Below are 19,568 nucleotides of genomic sequence, written 5' to 3' on the forward strand. Positions count from 1 at the left end.
CGGTCCAAGATCGCATGTACTGATGATTTAAAGTGGTAACTCTGATGGACTGTCCCAGAATCTAATGAACATGACAGTATCATTCTCCAGGTCCACACTGCCATTATTTTTGACTGCTTTGGGCTTTGGAGGGATCAGCATTCCAACTGGCAATTCCTCTTAGCAAACATGTTGCATGAATTCTATACTTATAAATAAATACTTACAAACATCAATGCTGAGTGAATAATAAAGAAGAAAAATGGAAATGTTGGCCTTTATTTCAAAGGAAATTGACTATCAAAATAGGGAAGTCTTGCTAAATATATACATGGCATTCGTCAGACTATACCTGAATACAGTGCAGTTTTAGCCGCAAGAGCTTTTGAATCACAATATAGTTTCCTTCTCCCATCACCAGCAGAAAATTAACCAGCACTAGATTTCCTACTCTAACATCACCCTAAATCAAAATCACTCCGTGCCCGAAGAAAATGCAGTCAGTCCCTTCAATGTGCATGCAAATGTGAGAAAAAAATAACTTATTTGTAGAAATGCTTGTAGATTGAAAACTATTTCCTATAAATGTAGACTGGTTGCTTGCTTGCTTGCAAGCTGAATGGATCTTATTACTGTTTAGCTTATCTGGCGATTTCTCAATGACACATATATTTCCATGATGACATTAAGTCATGGATAAGCCTGCATCTTTTCAGAACCATGGATCTTTTGTAGACGTAAAATGTCATAATTAAAGGTTAGCTGTACTTAAAAAGGCTATACAGACGAAAATAGAAGATTGTAAGTTCTGAACAGTGTAAATCAGCGATTGGCTGGAAGGCCTGTGTGAATTATCCCCAGCTTCCTGCCAGGCCTTGGAACATTATACCTCTCAGGCGCCAAGAAAGTTTTGAAGGACTTCAAAAGGGAGAAATGCATTGCAAAGTGAACTACAATCTCCTGAGAATTATAAGAGACGGAGTATGATGGAAAAGACAACAGGGTATCTGGGAGTTTGCACATCCTCCCAGAGTCTGTGTGGGTTTCTGGCAGATGCTCTGATTTCCTTTCAAAGTCCAAAGATATCTAGGTCATATGGAGTGTCTATGCTAAGTTGTCCGTGGTATCCACGGATGTGCAGGTTAGGTAGATTAGCCATGGTCAATTGCCCTGTAGTGTCTAGGGATGTGCTGGGTAGACAGATTAACCATGGTAAATGTGGAGTTATGGGGATATGGTGAGGGTCTGGGTGGGATAGCATTTGGAAGGTTGTTGCAGACTCAATGGGCCTAATGGCCTCTTTCTGCACTATAGAGATTCCAAGCTTCTCTGAGTGTGGGCAAGAGTCACGTTTGTGCTGGCTCTCTTTAAATATACATAAGAACAGAGATCAAAAGCTAGATTCAACTCTGCAGCAAACACATGGAAACATCATCATCTGCAAGTTTCTCTGCATATCATGCGCTAACCAGACTTGCCATTCCTTCTGTCACTGGCTTAAAACCCTGGGCCCACTAAAGCAGCAACATATGATTGCTGATATAGTATCTTTCTTCTTATTTTCAAACACCCTGGGAATGTTCTGTCATATCAACACTAAACAAATCCAACTTGCTGTCATTTTTTTCCAAACGGACAGAATACATGTTCTCATACTGTCCATTACCAGTATGGAGTGCATGGGAAAAGATGTGCCTTTTCTTTACTCTACAGCATAGAAGACAGCCTTCTGTCCATTAAAACTGTATTATCTACACTAATCCCATTGTTCCATAGCCCTGAATGTTATTACATTAAAGAAGTACTTGGACACGCACTAAGGTTGATAGGTTTCTCATACCTACCCAGGCAGTACAATCTAGATTTCCACCATCAACTGAGTGAACATTTTTTCCTCAAAATTCTCTCTAAATCTCCCCCTTATAATTATACTCCCTTGTTAGTGGCCTTCCAGTGTAATCACATCCTTTCTGTGGTGAGGCAAACAGAATTCCAGACAGTACTCCAGCTGTCACAAACAAAAACACAAATTCCTGGAAAAGCTCAACAGGTCTAGCAGCATCTGTGGAGAGAAAGCAGACTTAACATTTCAGGTCTATGACCCTTCAGCTATGGTCTAACCAGAGTTTCATACAGTTCCATCAGGGTCGCCCTGCTCTTACAATAAACAGCATGACTGATAAAGCCCATTTTATCTTAACTAGCTTACTTAACCCGTGTTGCTACTTCTGTGATCTGTGAACAAGCATCCCAAGGTCCGTCTGAGCTTCCCAGTCACCGAGAACTCCCGGGTCTTGTTACTTTTTCCACAGTGCATGTCACTTTTCAGCATTCAATTCCATCTACCACTGATCTGAGCATTTGACCACCCTGGCTGGATCTTCTTCCTCATGTTAATCACCCCTAAGCAATAAGGAATCATAAGATATAGGAGCAGGATTAGGCCATTCAGCCCATTGCACCTGCTCCGCCATTCAGTGATGGCTGATATTTCAATCCCATTTGCCTGCCTTCTCCCCATAACCCTTAAACGCCTCACTAATCAAGCACTAATCTCTGTTGTATGCCACTGGATTTCATCTTCCAGTCATACAAACTCGTTTCTACACTGTCTCCTGCCACTACACCAATTTTGGATACAAATTGCTAGGACATGCTGGGTACCATTTGCTTTTACCTTCTTTATCAGTTTCCCATATGGAACCCATCAAATGATTTGGTGAAATCCATATAAACATCAACTTCACTGCCCTCAGCTACATACCTGATCACCTCTGTTAGGCACCATCTCCTTCTGACAAAGCTATACTGACTATCCCTGTTCAAACGTTGCCTTGTCAAGTAGAGATTAATTCTCTCCTTCCAAACTTTCTCCAATAGTTTAATTTCCACTGAGACTCACTGCTCTCCAATTCCATAGTTTATTTCCATATTTAATAGTAGAATAACATTAGCTGTCCTTCAGTCCTCTGGCAGCTTCTCTGCAGACAGAGAAGAACAAAGTTTGGGTCACAGCCCCTGCAATTTCCTCCTGCACCTCCCACAGCAGCCTGGGATACAACTCATCCAGACCTGGGGATATCTTCTTTTCAGCCTATCAAAATCTTCAATATGAAGATTACTATACTATATGAAAATCTCTAATACCTGCTCAAGAACCTTACAGTGTCTCTTATAAAATTCAGGACCAACACCCTCCTTTTCTCATGAGAAGGCAGATGTGACGTACTCATTTAACAATTTGTCAATGTCCTCCAGTTCCACGCACAGATTGCCCCCTTGATCCTTTCTACTTCAAAAATTCCACAGCAAATTTTAGAGTTTAAAACTTAAAAAAAAGATTTATTTTTAGATACTTGCCCCAAATTAACTCAAGAGGTCTCTCACATGAACCCAATAAAAACTAAATAGACAGTACACTTGCATAGATTAGTGAACTCCATGTGATTTATAATCTCTAGTTTCCTACCAAGCAGGTTCGGTGTCTAATAGATTTGATGCTTTAAACTTGAAGTGAAGGCACTGTAAAGTGAAGAGCTCATAGCAGGTTAGGAGGTCAATTGCTTGTAGTGAACCTTTCAGAAAGTTAACTATCAGGCAAACTTAATGTTGGACCAGATTGTTTTGGGGGGGGGGGGGGGCGCGGAGAGAGTGCGCGAGAGAGAGAGCTTGTTTCTGTTAGAATCTCCCACTTGAAGGTACTGCTGTTAACTGCCATGGATCTGCACGATGACATGTAAATAGTTTGTGGTCTGGTTTTCTGACCAACTGGACATTGACTGCAAAATAGCTCTTGGCTGTTTTTTTAAAAGCAGACAAAAACCTGGCTGTCTTAACATATGCCTTTCCACAAGTTCAAGTCCTGTTCCAAATAATAGGTTGGGTGCACACCAATTCACAATCTGGTTCACGTTTTTGTGTATGCATTCACCCTGTGGGGTTTGAAGCAGTTAGTGTCTTTTCAAGGAAAGGCACTGATTTATTAGTTTGAATGTTCCTTCATTCCTACAAGATAATGGAGTAATTTTAATTCACAAAAGTCAGGTGACCTTCAGCAACCATCCATTCTAGCCTGTGTCATGTTTTCAAAAAATATCTATTAGTTTCAGATGGCACGTGTTTACTGGACATCACAAGATCCAATATGGTCTATTACCAGATAACTGCACCCTGTTTCAACCTTTCTAGAATTATGTTTCCTTTTGATGAATGATATAACAACTTGCCTCATATATAGTTGTACACTTTTGGCCATGTTAAATAGGACATTAACAAATTCCTTGCTCAACTATATCACTTTTGAACACTTAGATTGAGTAATTATAATAATGAAAACAACAATGTCTTGCAATCAGCAGAACAACTCTGAATTCAGAAAATACGGATTTTTCTCACTGCACAGCTCATGAGCAAACTACAAAGCAATGATTTGCTTGTCCAGCAATACTCATGTTATGAGATAGCCAGCAAAGGAATTATACATAAAGAAACAAAATACGAAGCCTATAATATCAGAACATAGATAAACACTTCCAAACTGTCAAGAGTTTTTAAAAAAAATAAAACTTTAATAACTCTCTCATCAGTCCATTGTCCTGTAATTTTGATTTCAACCCATTTGCTCACAAAATTGACTTCCAATTTCCAGTTTCTTCAATTTGTGGCTTCTCCTTCATAGGCAATCGCGATGCCTTTCCGACCTTCCACTGCTTTTGACACAGAAGTCTGTCCTAGTTGCTGCTCCAGGCCTTGCCAGCTCCTAGATACTAAGAATGAGGCTGCAAATTAAGAAATTTTCATATCAGTACCACAAATGAAAAAGACACCATAATGGATATGAGATTGAGTAAAAGAAGAATGGAAGCATTCATACTATTAGAATTATACCCGGGGGCTGGGTCAGTTGGCTGGACAGCTAGCTTGCATTGCACAGTAATGCCAAAAGTGTGGAGAGAGGATTCTTCTCTCAGTCTCCCTCCTAGCCTGAGGCATAGTGAATCTCAGGATAGACCACTATCAAGTCACCTCTAATGATGAAGCAGCTCTACAGTCTGGTAGAAAAATAGTGAATTTACCTTCCATATGGGGGGGTGGGGTGGGGTGTGTGTGCGATTAAAGGAAGATTCAAACAGTGTCGGTTTTGATGTGATGCAAAGGTTCCGTTCTCGTGCGATCTCGCATTCTGTGAGGATCCCATAATAGCTGTGCTTTTTCGACTCATGGGGCCAGAGTAGCATTATAGCCAAGACAGGTAAGGAAAATTAGTCCAGAAATGACAGTCTAAATTCTTCAATCACATTAAAGTCAATTCACATTGAAGAAACACACATTATAGCAGAGCTAACCGTATGCAGTTCCCACTGATTTTAATTAAACCCACCATTTCATCTATACGATATAATCTATTGTAGTTCTAACAATATACTATGGCAGTGATTATTCTATGTATTCAAGTAAGTGACATTGGAATACATTACATATTGATCCATTTCCACAATGTTCAAAAATCTTGAGTAGAAACTCAATCTGGAGTCCAACATTCTCACTAGATTCAAAATATTTGTTTCTTTTTCTTTGCCAACTGCCATCATCAATGCAAAATACATTTAGCCCACTTCAATCCAGTTCATAAAGGACAAAATTTTGCATTTAACAATTCCACCAAGATGAGCTACAAGAACAGTCTGTGTAGAAATTGTACTCTCATCAGTGCAGCATCGATATTGGTGGAATCATGCCTGAAGGGTCTGAAAGTCTGATTATAGAATAAGTAAATTTGTGCAGTTCTTGACTTGCGATTTATTGTTTGCACAGTGGAAGACAGTTCCACCTTGGAGGAGATCAACAGTAGTGTTTGTATTTATTAATGGATGGTCTTTTACCTTAATTACTAACATGCTTCAGCTTAATTTCTGTCAGTGATCCAATAAAAGATGAACATATCTGCTTTTTCTGTTACTCTATTCTAGGATAGTCAGATCCAGACAGCATTTTTGTTTTTTTAATCCTTTTCTAGATGTAGTGACTTGCTTCACCATAGCATACATCATGTAGAGTAATAAATGGGAGTCATGTGAACACAATTCTGTTTTAAATTCACACTGCAAACATTGGCTTTACCTTTTATCAAAGAAAGCAGAACTTCCTTGCAAGATTTCAAAACTAGGTAAAATCTTTCTTTTTCACAAGTGGATGCATTGGTTGGGATTCAATTATGGTCAAACATTATTAATGCCTGCCTAACAGCTCCAAGCTTAATGCCACTGAAGTAGCTGCACAATTGTTTTTAGTATAGTTTCAATTTAACAATGCGCCACTCTTTAGAAACAAGCTGAGCAGAATGAAGATTGGGGCTGTTGAACAGCATAGTTATGTGGGTTTCTCCGTGCTGCATAACTGTCAAATGTCACTCATAAAAAGGGACAAGGCAGTTTGCTTTTTTACATTTATGCCCCAAATTTATTACAACACTAGCAAAACACAAGACAGCAAATGATCTCAAACAAAAACAGAAATTGCTGGAAAAACTCAGCAGGTCTGGTAGCATCTGTGGAAAGAAAGCAAAGTTAATGTTTCAGGGGCCAGTGACACTTCTTTAGAATGGAGCAAATCATCTGCCTGCTGTCCTGTGAAGTATGGAAAAAAACTCAAGACCGTTAAAAAAAAAAGCCAGAAAAGGTTTTGCCCCTCTCCAAATCCTGATATCGATATTCAATCTTGAAATTTTAACTCACGAATAATAATTATACCTGCTGAGTGAGGCTGGGTGATTGCTAAAGCCTCATTCCTGTGAATCAGTGATGTGCTTGGTGTTGTGTTTTGCCACTCTGACTTTAGCAAGTGTGTTGTTCGCAAGGCTCCGGTAACTAGCGAGATATCAGTCTCCTTACCATTGAAGGTCTCATCTGGAAATCCAATATGGCAGCAAGCACCTGAGAAGGTGAACAGAAAATTCATTGGAACTTTTAAGGATGAATACATTAGTTAATTCTAATCTCATATACATATAATGTTAGATACTAGATCAGTTGGACAGCTGGTTTGCAATGCAGAGTAATGCCAAAAGCATTGGTTCAATTCCCATATTCGCTGAGGTTACTACGAATGCCTCTTATTCTCAGCTCTCACCTTACCCGAGGGGTACAAAGTTAAAAATCACACAACACCAGGTTATAGACCAACAGGTTTATTTGAAAGCACTAACTTTTGGAGTGCTGCTCCTTCATTGGGTGGTTGTCCTGATGAAGGAGCAGCGCTCCCTCCGAAAGCTAATACTTCCAAATAAACCTGTTGGACTATAACCTGGTATTGTGTGACTCTTAACTTTGTACACCCCAGTCCAATACTGGCAGCTCCAAATCACGACTACCCAAGGTGTGGTGACCCTCAGGTTAAACCATCACCAGTCCTCCCTCTCTCCCAAGAGAAAGAGGTTCTATGGTCTGGTAGTATGTCAACTTCACTTTACCAATTAAACTAATATGTAATTTACACATTTATTATTGTGAGAAGTGTTTTATTCGCAGAGTATTGTCTACCTTCCTCAAACATATAATATTAACAAATGCAATAACCAATTTTCTGAGCCTGTTAACTCTGTCAATGAAATGTTTCAGGCTATAGACAAGTAGATGTATTTTGCTGCAATTCTCTTAGTCTTGCCATCTACAAATTGATGGTCTACCTAACAAAAATATACAATTCAGGGTTACTGGAAATTGAAAAAAAGAGACAGGATAATATCACAGTTCTCTGTATTTGTTATAAAGTTAAAATTCAAATTGTATAACTACTTAATTTACAGGCACATGGATCCATGATGATATGTAGATTTACGCACCTGGAAGTAGGTCCCTGAAGTCAGTAATGTACTCTCCAGTCCATTCCCTTGCTTGATTGCATGCAACCTCCATCTCATATGGTGTTACAACAGGCCTATAAAATTCACTGGAATCCAGCAGAGAATTTTCTGGACAGGCTACAAGCACATATATATCCACTTCCATGAAATTAGCCAACTTGGCAGCATTCAGTTTACCCATTACAAAGGTGTAGCTTTTCTTTCCAGCCTTCTTGATAACTGATTTAAGATGGTCAATGATAGAAAGATAGTCAGCAACACCAAGAGTCCCCACTAAAATCCCTACAACTTGAGCATCCTTGGCTCTTTCAATCATGTAGTATCGCTTCATTAGTGCCCTGTTAACATTCAGCGTTTCCTGTCTCCCTACCCCTTTCACTGGATCAAATGAGCAAAACGAACATTGATTCCATGTCATCATATAGTTAGTCAGCGTCAGGCTCTCCTGCCCAATGTAGAACATACTATAATCTTTCACGTCACTCCTGACGAAAAAGTGCCGGCCAAACTTGGATATAACTTGATGGCTTGGCTGATTGCACATATTGTTGCAGGATCTGAGGGTAGAACAAGAATCAACATCACCTCCACAATGAAAGCCATTTGTCTTGCATGGATCAGTTGTTTCATTTTGGCCACTGCATATCATTGAAATGACAACATTTTCATATTCTGGATGAAGAAGTTGCTGTAGTTCTTCTAACAAAAGAAGAAACAAGTGCCTTAGAGAGACCATCTTAATGGATAGTTATATAAAGCAAAAGTAGAAATTGCATTACGCATCTATATAGATCCAGTATAAATTTTTCTAACAGATAGAATTTTGGAATCAGAACTGTGAACGTACTTCCAGCCAGCTGCACATACCTAGTTTCTAACTGAGTCTCTGTCTCAAATCACTCTTGGTCAGTCAGTAAATAGACCAACTGAGTCATTTAAAAGGTTCTTTGAAACAATGATTCATAGAGATGTACAGCACGGAAACAGACCCTTCAGTCCAACTCATTTATGCTGATGATTGGGAAATAAAGACCTGTTATTATTCACATCCCACGATACATGTGGCGAAAATGTAATGAGAAAAAGAGGAGAAAAGTATAATCCTTTTTAAAGTAAAAACTGAATGTGGATTAAAAATTTTTTTAGTACTTATTTCTGGGTGGGGGGGGGGGGGGGGGGGGGGAGTATGCGTAGTTTTAGTCCCCATATTTAAAACAATATATACTGGCAATGGCAGTTCAAAACAGATTCACTAGGCTCATTCCTGAGATAAAGGAATTGACTCATTAAGAATGGCTAAATAGCTAGGCCTTTATTCACTGGAACTTAGAGAAATTAAGTGTGATTGTATTGGAACACACAAGATTCTGAGGGGGCTTGATGGCATAGACGTTGAGAAGGTGTTTTCATTAGTTTCTAAACTGGAGGACAGAGTTACGGAATATTACAGAATTCAAAGGAATTTATTTTGCTAATTGGTAGTGAATGTCTAGAATTGTCTACCTCAGAGAGTTGCAGAGGCTAGGTCACTGAAATTATTTAAATAGGAAGTGGACAGATTTTGATCTAGCAGGGACTTGAAGGCCCTGAAGAGCTAGCACAAAGGGGGAATTGAGACCGAGGGCAGATCAGTCACGATCTTGTTGAATGGTGGGACAAACTTGAGGGGCCAAATGGCCTACTCCTGCTTATGCTCTTACGCCATTTTAAAAATTCTCATAGGCGGTCATCAGTTATTAGTTTCTTCCGGGTCAATGCCAATTCAGAACAGGGATTCAATACTGACAAAAGTGTGGGGGATGCAACCAATTCCAGAAGTGTGATCCTCACTAAGTTTCTTTATAATTGCATAACACGAGAAAAAGAGTATGCAGCAGATTAAGAGAGAACAAACTAAGTGGAAAAGTCTCTTACCAAGTATATACGAGTAGACGACATCACAGAGAATTATAACATGAGCATTCTTGTCTGGATACAGGACACGGAAGGATGCAGCACACTGATGCACATCCACTGGTTTTTGTCCAAACACATACATCACTGGGATCCTTCTGGATGGACTGAGACATGCTCTTCCATAATGTACCAAACAGTCAGCTTCAAGGTGCTCAGCAGCAACTTCATCTACACAGCAACTAAACAACAGGCAAGAGTTTTCAGAAAATCTTCAGAATTTTGTTTGTGAATAGAAATGTACATGAAGAAAAATAATCAATACAAGCACAATAGCTTAGTCATTATTATATTGGATCAGTAACTAAATAAGCTATAGTTCATATCCCACCATAAAAAAATCTGATTTAACACATCCAGCAACTTGTCAATGACGATGGCCATAAAAGCTGCTATTCTGTAATAATATAATTGATACCCTTCAGGACAGAAAACCTATCCAATTCAACAAACAAATTCTGCTCCACATTAAATAGTTGACTCTTAAATGCCTTTAGATTAACTTGGAATACAAAATAAATACTGCCTTGCTAATATTCCCCATATTGCAAGAAATAATGGCATTGTAGCTTGACAATAAGTATGAATGTGCTAAGCAAATCTAACATATCGATATTCAGTCTTAATATCTGTCCATTAAGAATTATTAGTTTTAAATTCTGGTTGGCTGCAGAGGATAAAAGTTGATATTCTCTACTTTTTCAAATACCTGAAATGTGAACATATTACTTGAGTATCAGAAGCTTTAGATAAATAACTTTTTGATGCTTATTTCTTTTTAGGATGTGCCCAACTTTTGTTATCTGCTCTTCTCCAAACAGCACAATTGTAATTGTGTATTTCTGTATAGTAGATGATGGGCTAGAACCTAGGGGTAACACTGTGTGGAACTCTTCACAATATTTAGTTAGTGATATTAGTCAAGTAGAAAACAAGTATTGTTTAATCTGTTAATTATGACTCTCACTAGTAAGAGAAGGTATCCCTTATTTTCGATCTTGCTCAGTACAGGTGGGATTCCACACAAACTTCTTAAAATAAAAATCAGTGCCCAACAGTTCATCCTATCTAATTTCAAAGTAAGACAAACCTGCCATATGATGTGTCACCCAATATGAAAAGTTTGGCAGTGGTGTTTTTCTCCAGTTTTAATATAACGGCAACAGCATCAATGAGAAGTTCATCAGGAAATTGGAGAGCCACCTGTAGTGATTGGGGAATATCTTTAGCCTGCATCCAGACATTAGTAAATGCTTGCTAGAGACAGACATTAGGAAGTGCACACCAATAGTTTGCTGAAGAACAGGTTAAATGGTTGACTCTTAAATGCCTTTAGATTAACAAGGAAAACATAATAAATACTGCCTAGCTAATATTCCCTATATTGCAAGAAACAAGATATTGTAGCTTGACAATAAGTATGAATGTGCTAAGCAAATCTAACAAAAATCAATATTCAGTCTTAATATCTATCCATTAAACATTATTAGCTTTAAACTCTGGTGGGCTACAGAGGATAAAAGTTGATATCCTTTATTTTTTCAAATCCCTGAAACGTGCTCTTCAATCTTTCTGCCTTCTGTTCCATCAGAGGAGGATATATATCAATGCTTACAACTGAGTTTCTGTTTTTAGTCAGAGTTTCTTGAGATCAGTTTAAATTCTCCCTCTCAAAAAAAAGAGGGAATGAAATTAGGTAGTGGCAAGTGATACCAACCTTTTTAAAGCCATTATCTGTAATGAAACTGCATGTCTTCTCAATCTCATACACTACATCAATCTCCTTTGAGCAAGTTCTGTTTTTTTCAGAAACGTCTGTGGACCGCTGAATTGCCTTAGAACCATCATCACTGAATGTCGTAGTCATGATGATTGAACTATGAATTTAAATAAAAATTGACAACATTCAGCAAGTTTCCTGTAGTTAATTGCTTTACCGATTATGTCCCAGATGCCACAGAAAACCTTGCATTAAACTCTGGGCAGTTGTACACATACTCTAATTCTGAAGTTAAATCTTTCATGTTTTCTTCTCTGACAAACTTGTTATTGAAATAGTCATCCTTTAGACATTATCAGATAAATTAAGTGAATTAAAATAAGTTCTTATTAAATCAGTCCCAATTCAGCGTTATAAAGGGAGATATTGGTACCACCACCTGAATTGCATTTATTTTGCATTTTATACTTTCAAACAGTTGTTAGAACTGGCGTGGCTGAAGACTGGCTCAGAATGAGCTAATAATGTTCCAGCTCAACTCTGCTTTTCTCTCCGCAGATGCTGTCAGAACTGTTAGTTGTTTCCAGCAATTTAAATTTTTATTTTCAACATCCAAAATCTGCAATCTCTGTGATCAGTTTCGGGACTGTAAGTTGTCCCAATGCCTTCCTGAATGAAAAGTTAATCATCTGGACACTCCTGCGAGCAACTCAGAGGAGATATTTTTACTTCACTCCTAGGTTCATGGCAAATTGTTTTTTTCTTGAATTATAGGCAAATGGAGCATCATGCTACACAGTAAGATCCACAGTGTTGATGATCTGAATATTGTAGTTACTGACTCATTGCCGTAAGGATTGACACATTGAAGAACCAATGCTGCACATGAGGACATAGTGATCGTTAGTAGTCACATGGTGAAATATTCTACTGTCTAAATGTAAGCTGTTTTCAACTAAAGTTTGCAACCTTACTCTACAGAAGTGTTAGTAGAGGAATTTGTAAAACTATAGAGGCAACCTACAAGTTAGGATTGATCTTGTATAAATTAAATGCAACATACACAAATTATATGTGTATACACTGATCTGTGCTATAAATCATGCTCTATGGTTCCTGCTGAAACCAGTTTATGAAATGTGAGGATATTTTTAGGGGGTGTGGCGAAAGGAAGAGAAACGAAAATGTATAAGTGTGTTGGCAGGATGAAGAAAAGGAACATGAATTTCATTGGTTGAATTTACTAATATTTCCAAATTGAACAGTGTGGAAAACAGCTTACATTTAGACAGCAGAATACTTCAGCCAATTAACACGACTACCTTAACTGTCTTTTTTTTGCTCCAAGAACACTTCTGAAATAATTGAGTTTATTGAAGTAATGAAGAGGATTGATGAGGGCAAAGTGGTCAATGTCTTCTATATGGGCTTCAGTAAGATGTTCGATAAGGTTCCTCATAGTTGACTGGTTAGATCACATGGAATAGAGAGAGAACTAGCTATTTCGATACAGAACTGACTCTGCTAGAAGACAGAGGGTGGTGTTGGAGGGTTGCTTTTCAGACTGGAGGCCTGTGACCAGCAGCATGCCACAAGGATTGATGCTCGATCCACTGCTTTTCGTCATTTATATAAATGATTGGATATGAACATAGGAGGTATAGTTCATAAATTTGCATATGACACCAAAACTGGAGGTGTAGTGGACAGCAGAGATTACCACAACGTACAATGGGGGTATCTTGGTCAGATGAGCCAATGCATCTAAACTGTGGCAGAGAGAGTTTAATTTAGATACATGTGAGGTGCTGTATTTTGGACAGGCAAATAAGTGCAGGACTTAAACATATAATGGGACTTTTGTTAAACAAAGAGTGCAGGTTCATATTTCCTTGAAAGTGGAGTTGCAGGTAGATAGGATAGCGAAGGTGGCATTAGGTATGCTTGCCTTTACTGGTCAGTGCATGGAGTATAGAATGTCATGTTGCGGATGTACAGAACATTGTTTAGGCTGCTACTGGAATACTATGTGCAAATTCTGGTCTCCTTGCTATTGGAAGGATGTTGTGAAACTTGAAAGGGTGCAGAAAAGATTTACAAGGATGTTACCAGGGTTGGAGGGTTTGATCTATAGAGAGAGGGTGAATACGCTGGGGCTATTTTCCCTAGGGCATCAGAGGCCAAGATTTATAAACTCATGAGGGGGTATAGATATGGTAAATAGTCAAGGTCTTTTCCCAGGGGTGAGAGAATCCAAAACTAGATTTAAGGGGAAGAGAGGGAAGATTTAAAAGGTATCTAAGGGGAAACCTTTTCATACAGAGGTTGGTGCGTGTATGGAATGTGCTACTAGAGGAAGTGGTGGAGACTACCACAATTACAATATTTAAAAGGCATCTGGATGAGTATATGAATATAAAAGTTTAGAGGAATATGGGCCAAATGCTGGCAAGTATGAGTAGATTAACTTAGATTATGTGGTCAGCATTGATGAGTTGAAGCAAATGGTCTGTTTCTGTACTACATATCTCTGAATCTAAATTCAGAGCATTTGCTGTAAAAGGGTTAATAAAAAATTAAGATTTATTAAAAAATCGAAACTTTTTTTTTCACAGCTACTGTTATTAATCCTATTCAAACTGCCACAACCAATGATAAATATGACCCAACTCAAGTTAACAATGAACCTAAATATATTCCAAGGCTAAAGCGCTCTCTAGTGGTAGCAAAACTCAAAATCATTTTAAGCGTGCTACACGCTTTCAGGATTAGATTGTAACCATTTACAGCAACAATTCCCAAACTTTCACTCATTGTGATCCCATATTGAGACTTCGAAGACTGTCACAGCCCGAGTCCATAGGGAACGGGGCACACAACTGGCCCATGGTGGCCGTCACTGCCTCAGACCCTCATTTGGAGATAACCTTGCTTTACACAAGTCTGATCTACTGGGAGAAAGAGAGGACTGCAGATGCTGGAGATCAGAGTCAAAAACGTGTGGTCCTGATGAAGAACTTATGCCTGAAACGTCGATTCTCCTGCTCCTCGGATGCTGTCTGAGCGGCTGTGATTTTCCAGCGCCACACTTTTTGACAGAAGTCTAATCCAACAGATGCTGCCAGACCTCCTGAATTTCTCCAGCATATGTTCCGCGTTTCCCTCAGATTAGCAACATCCGCAGCGTTTTACTTTGATCAAGGAGTAGGAGGCTCTGCCACACAGAGAGCCCTGCGCCCCCCACAAACACAGACAGACTCCGTCTCACCTCACTTTGGGCTCGTCAGGCCCAGCCCCTCCCGGGCAGACTATAACATGCACCGTAAAGGTGCACTTAGTGGTGCAGCTTCAACGAAGCTGATTTTTCCAGCCAGGAACCGCACTTCCCAACTTTGGCGCCATGCTGTGTGGCCCCACAGCCGGGTCCTTCACCCGGTACCAGTCCCAGCATGCCTAGCGACAGGGCTCCGCGCACGCGCAGTGCGGCGAGCCGGCGGCGCTGACGTCACAAGCGCTAGTCACGTCCCACGAACTCTGAACCTTTCAGAGCAGACCCAGCCTTGGAACTGGACCTGAAATTATTCCCCAGTTTATATGATACTGCCAAATAGTAAGTATGTCATGTCAGGACGGCTTTGGGCCACTAGAAACGTAAATTAATTCCTTAGTTTGGTAAATTTGAATTAGGTTTATTGTCACATGTCCCTACATGAGTACAGTGGAAAGTTTGCATGTCACCACTTATGGCACCATCTTAGGTACAAAGCAGGAATATAATGAAAAACAAAGTTATAATCAATCATAGTCTTTCTTACTAAAGGGTGGAAAAACAAAGAAAGACAGTTAACAGTTCAACACCACAGTCTGGGCACTCAGTCCTCACAAGGGCTCGAGCTTGGCCCCGTCATCAACCAGAGCTGCCTGCTCTTGCCACAATAGACAGGCAAGAGGCTGGAAGAACACAAGCAAGCAGGCAACATCAGGAGGTGGAGAAATCGATGTTGTGACAAGCCTTCTTCAAGACTTGCCACCTTGCAACCTATTCCTGCTACCACCAATGCCATTTGAAGTTTGTTCCTGCTCCCGCAGTTACTTCTGGCTGTCTGCTGCCCTGAGATGCCTGTTCCTGCTCCTCTACTGGAGTCCCACCCTAGTATAGTTCAGGACCCCAGCCAGTTCCACGCTCCAGACCTCAAAGAAACCAAAATGTCATCAACCTTCAGAGTTCTGCTCGGCCACACCAGCCGCCTCATGGCTGACTGCCAGACCCTCCAGCCACTGCTGTCACCAGCACTGACTCCACAATGAAACTTCCTCCCAAAAGTACATAGACAAAACCTGTAAATGAAAATAAAAGAAAGCAAAAAGGGTGAGAAAAGAAAAAAGAAAAGTGGTCGGACTGGATGACCTTTAGTTCAGGAGCCCTCCTCTGCTACCTTCTCAGACTTTTGTTCAGGCAAATTACTCAATGTCCAGTTCCGAAATAAAATTTGCCACTGGATGACATAAGCTGGTGAAAGAGGCAGGTTTTCTGAAGGGTGTTGAACAAAGACAGATAAGTGAAGAAGTTTGAGGGAACTCCAAAGCTCATGTCCGTTTCAGTTGGAAGACGTGGCTGTTAATGGCTGTGGCAAAAGTGAGGACTGCACATGCTGGAGATTAGAGTTGAGAGTGTGGCGCTGGAAAAGCATAGCAGGTCAGGCAGCATACGAGGAGCAGGAAAATCGGCAAAAGCCCATCGATTTTCCTGGTCCTCGGATGCTACCTGACCTGCTGTGCTTTTTCAGCAGAACACTCTTGAGTGTTAATGGCTGTGCAAAGTGAATTAGGATGTTCAAAACGTCCACAAAAAAAACGAAAGAACTGCAGATGCTGGAAATAAAAACAAAAACAGAAATTACTGGAAAAATGCCACAGGTCTGATAGCACTTATGGAGAGAATTTAGAGTTAACATAAATCCACACATAATTTAACATGATTTGACTTAATGGAAATTAAAAAGTGTGCAAACGTGAAGATCATTTAAAGGATTGCAGTGCATTAGGAATTATGGACATAGGGAGAGGATATGCCATAGAAGAATTTGTAAACAAGGATGGGAATTTTTAAATCAAGGTGATGCTGAGTCTGGGCCTAGTCTTGGTCAGCAAACATAAAGGCAATCAGTGAATGACATTTAGTGTGAGTTAGGACATCAGGTTTATGGGAGAAAAAAATTAGAATACTTGGCATTATAGAGTCATAGATGTACAGCACAGAAACAGACCTTTCAGTCCACCCCATCCATGCTGATCAGATATCCCAAACTAATCTAGTCCCGCTGCCAGCATCCGGCCCTTATCCCTCCAAACTCCTCCTATTCATATACCCATCCAGATGCCTTTTAACTGTTGCAATTGTACTAGCCTCCACTACTTCCTCCAGCAGCTCATTCCATACATGCACCACACTCTGCATGAAAAAGTTGCCACTTAGGTCTCTTTTATATCTTTCCCCTCTCACCCTAAACCTGTGCCCTCTAGTTCTGGACTCCCCCATGCCAGGGAAAAGACCTTGTCTATTTATCCTATCCATGCCCCTCAAGATTTTATAAACCTCCATACGGTCTCTCCTCAGCTCCAGGGAAAACAGCCCCAGCCTGTTCAACCTCTCCCTATAGCTCAAATCCTCTAACCTTGGCAACCTCCTTGTAAATCTTTTCTGAACCCTTTCGAGTTTCAAAAACATCCATCCAATAGGAAGGAGACCAAAATTGCATGCAATATTCCAAAAGTGGCCGAACCAATGTGCGGTACAGCCGCAACATGACCTCCCAACTCCTGTACTCAATAGTCTGACCAATAAAGGAAAGCCTTCTTCACTATCCTATCTACCTGCAACTCTACTTTCAAAGAGATTTGAACCTGCACTCCAAGCTGTCAGTTCAGCAACACTTCCTAGGACCTTACCATTAAACGTATATATCCTGCTAAGGTTTGTTTTCCCAAAATGCAGCACCTTGCATTTATTTAAATTAAACTCCATTTACCACTCCTCAGCCCATTGGCCCATCTGATCAAGATCCTGTTGTAATCTGAGGTAACCGTCTTTGCTGTCCACTACACCTCCAATTTTGGTATCATCTGCAACTTACTGAATATACCTCTCAGGCTCATATCCAAACTATTTATATAAATGACCAAAAGTAGTGAACCCAGCACCGATCCTTGTGGCACTCCACTGGTCACAGGCCTCCAGTCTGAAAAACAACCCTCCCCCACCACCCTCTGTCTTCTAACTTTGAGCCAGTTCTGTATCCAAATGACTTGTTCTCCCTGTATTCCATGAGATCTAACCTTGCTAACCAGTCTCCCATGGGGAACCTTGTCAAACGCCTTACTGAAGTGCATATAGATCACGTCCACTGCACTGCCCTCATCAATCCTCCTTGTTACTCCTTCAAAAAACTCAACCAAGTTTGTGAGACATGATTTCCCACGGACAAAGCCATGTTGACTATCCCTAATCAGTTCTTGCCTTTCCAAATACATATACATCCTGTCCCTCAGGATTCCCTCCAACAACTTGCCCACCACTGATATCAGGCTCACCAGTTTATAGTTCCTTGGCTTGTCCTTATAACCTTTCTTAAATAGTGACACCACTTTAGCCAACCTCCAGTCTTTCGGCACCTCACCTGTGACTATCAATGATACAAATATCTCAGCAAGAGGCCCAGCAATCATTTCCCTCGCTTCCCACAGAATTCCAGTGTACGGCTGATCAGGTCCTGGGGATTTATCCACCTTTATGTATTTCAAGACATTCAGCACTCCTCCTCTATAATATGAATATTTTTCAAGATGTCACCATCTATTTCCCTACATTCTATATCTTTCATGTCCTTTTTCACGGTAAACACTGATGCAAAATACTCATTTAGTACCTCCCCCATCTCCTGTGGCTCCACACAAATTCCGCTTTGCTGATCTTTGAGGGGCCCCATTTGCTCCTTTGTTACCCTTTTGCCCTTAATGTATTTGTAAAAACCCTTTGAGTTCTCCTTAACCCTATTTGCAAAGCTATCTCATGTCCCCTTTTTGCCCTCCTATTTCCCTCTTAAGTATACTGCTACTGCTTTTATACTCTTCTAAGGATTCACTCAAACTATCATGTCTATACCTGACAAATGCTTCCTTCTTTTTCTTAACCAAAACCTCAATTTCTCTAATCATCCAGCGTTCTGTACACCTACCAGCCCTCCCTTTCACCCTAACATGAATATACTGTCTCTGGACTCTCGTTATCTCATTTCTGAAGGCTTCCCATTTTTCAGCCATGCCTTTACCTGCGAGCATCTGCCCCCAGTCAGCTTCTGAAAGTTCTTGTCTAAATTAGCCTTCCTCCAATTTAGAACTTCAACTTTTAGATCTGGTCTATCCTTTTCAATCACTATTTTAAAACTAATAGAATTATGGCCGCTGGCCCCAAAGTGTTCCCCCACTGACACCTCAGTCACTTGCCCTGCCTTATTTCCCAACAGTAGATCAAATCTGCACCTTCTCTAGTAGGTACATCCATAACAAATTCCTCTCCATCTAACCCCTTAACACTATGGCAGTCCCAGCCTGTGTTTGGAAAGTTAAAATCCCCTATCATAACCACCCTATTATGTTTACAGATAACTGAGATCGCCATATAAATTTGTTTTCAACTTCCTGCTGACTATTTGGGAGTCTATAATACAATCCCAACAAGGTGATCATTCCTTTCTTATTTCTCAGTTCCACCCAAATAACTTCCCTGGATGTATTTCCACGAATATCCTCCCTCAGTACAGCTGTTATGCTATCACTTATCAAAACGCTACTCCCCCCTCCTGTCTTGCCTCCCTTTCTGTCCTTCCTGTAGCATTTGTATCCTGGAACATTAAGCTGCCAGTCCTGTCCATCCCTGAGCCAGGTTTCTGTAATTGCCCTGATATCCCAGTCCCATGTTCCTAACCATGCCCTGAGTTCATCTGCCTTCCCTGTTAGGCCTCTTGCATTGAAATAAATGCAGTTTAATTTATCAGT

General features: G+C 40.2%; 1 protein-coding gene across 2 annotated transcripts; it reads right to left on the bottom strand.

Moving 5' to 3' along the window:
- Window positions 1-229: 229 nt before the first annotated feature.
- Window positions 230-14,968, bottom strand: dph2 (diphthamide biosynthesis 2). Of its 2 annotated transcripts, XM_072574459.1 has the most exons (7): window positions 14,782-14,968; window positions 11,511-11,670; window positions 10,884-10,996; window positions 9,755-9,975; window positions 7,820-8,539; window positions 6,729-6,911; window positions 230-4,757 (listed from the first exon to the last, which is right to left on the bottom strand). In XM_072574459.1, the coding sequence occupies exons 2-7, from the start codon at window positions 11,658-11,660 to the stop codon at window positions 4,633-4,635; spliced, it is 1,512 nt and encodes a 503-aa protein (XP_072430560.1). In that variant the 5' UTR covers window positions 11,661-11,670; window positions 14,782-14,968; the 3' UTR covers window positions 230-4,632. The 2 variants fall into 2 exon arrangements, with proteins under 2 accessions (XP_072430560.1, XP_072430561.1); XM_072574460.1 differs by lacking the exons at window positions 10,884-10,996; window positions 14,782-14,968 and having other exon boundaries at window positions 11,511-11,650.
- Between the last annotated feature and the right edge of the window lie 4,600 nt (window positions 14,969-19,568).

This window comes from Chiloscyllium punctatum, chromosome 7 (genome assembly GCF_047496795.1).
Source record: "Chiloscyllium punctatum isolate Juve2018m chromosome 7, sChiPun1.3, whole genome shotgun sequence".
Classification (NCBI taxonomy): domain Eukaryota; kingdom Metazoa; phylum Chordata; class Chondrichthyes; order Orectolobiformes; family Hemiscylliidae; genus Chiloscyllium; species Chiloscyllium punctatum.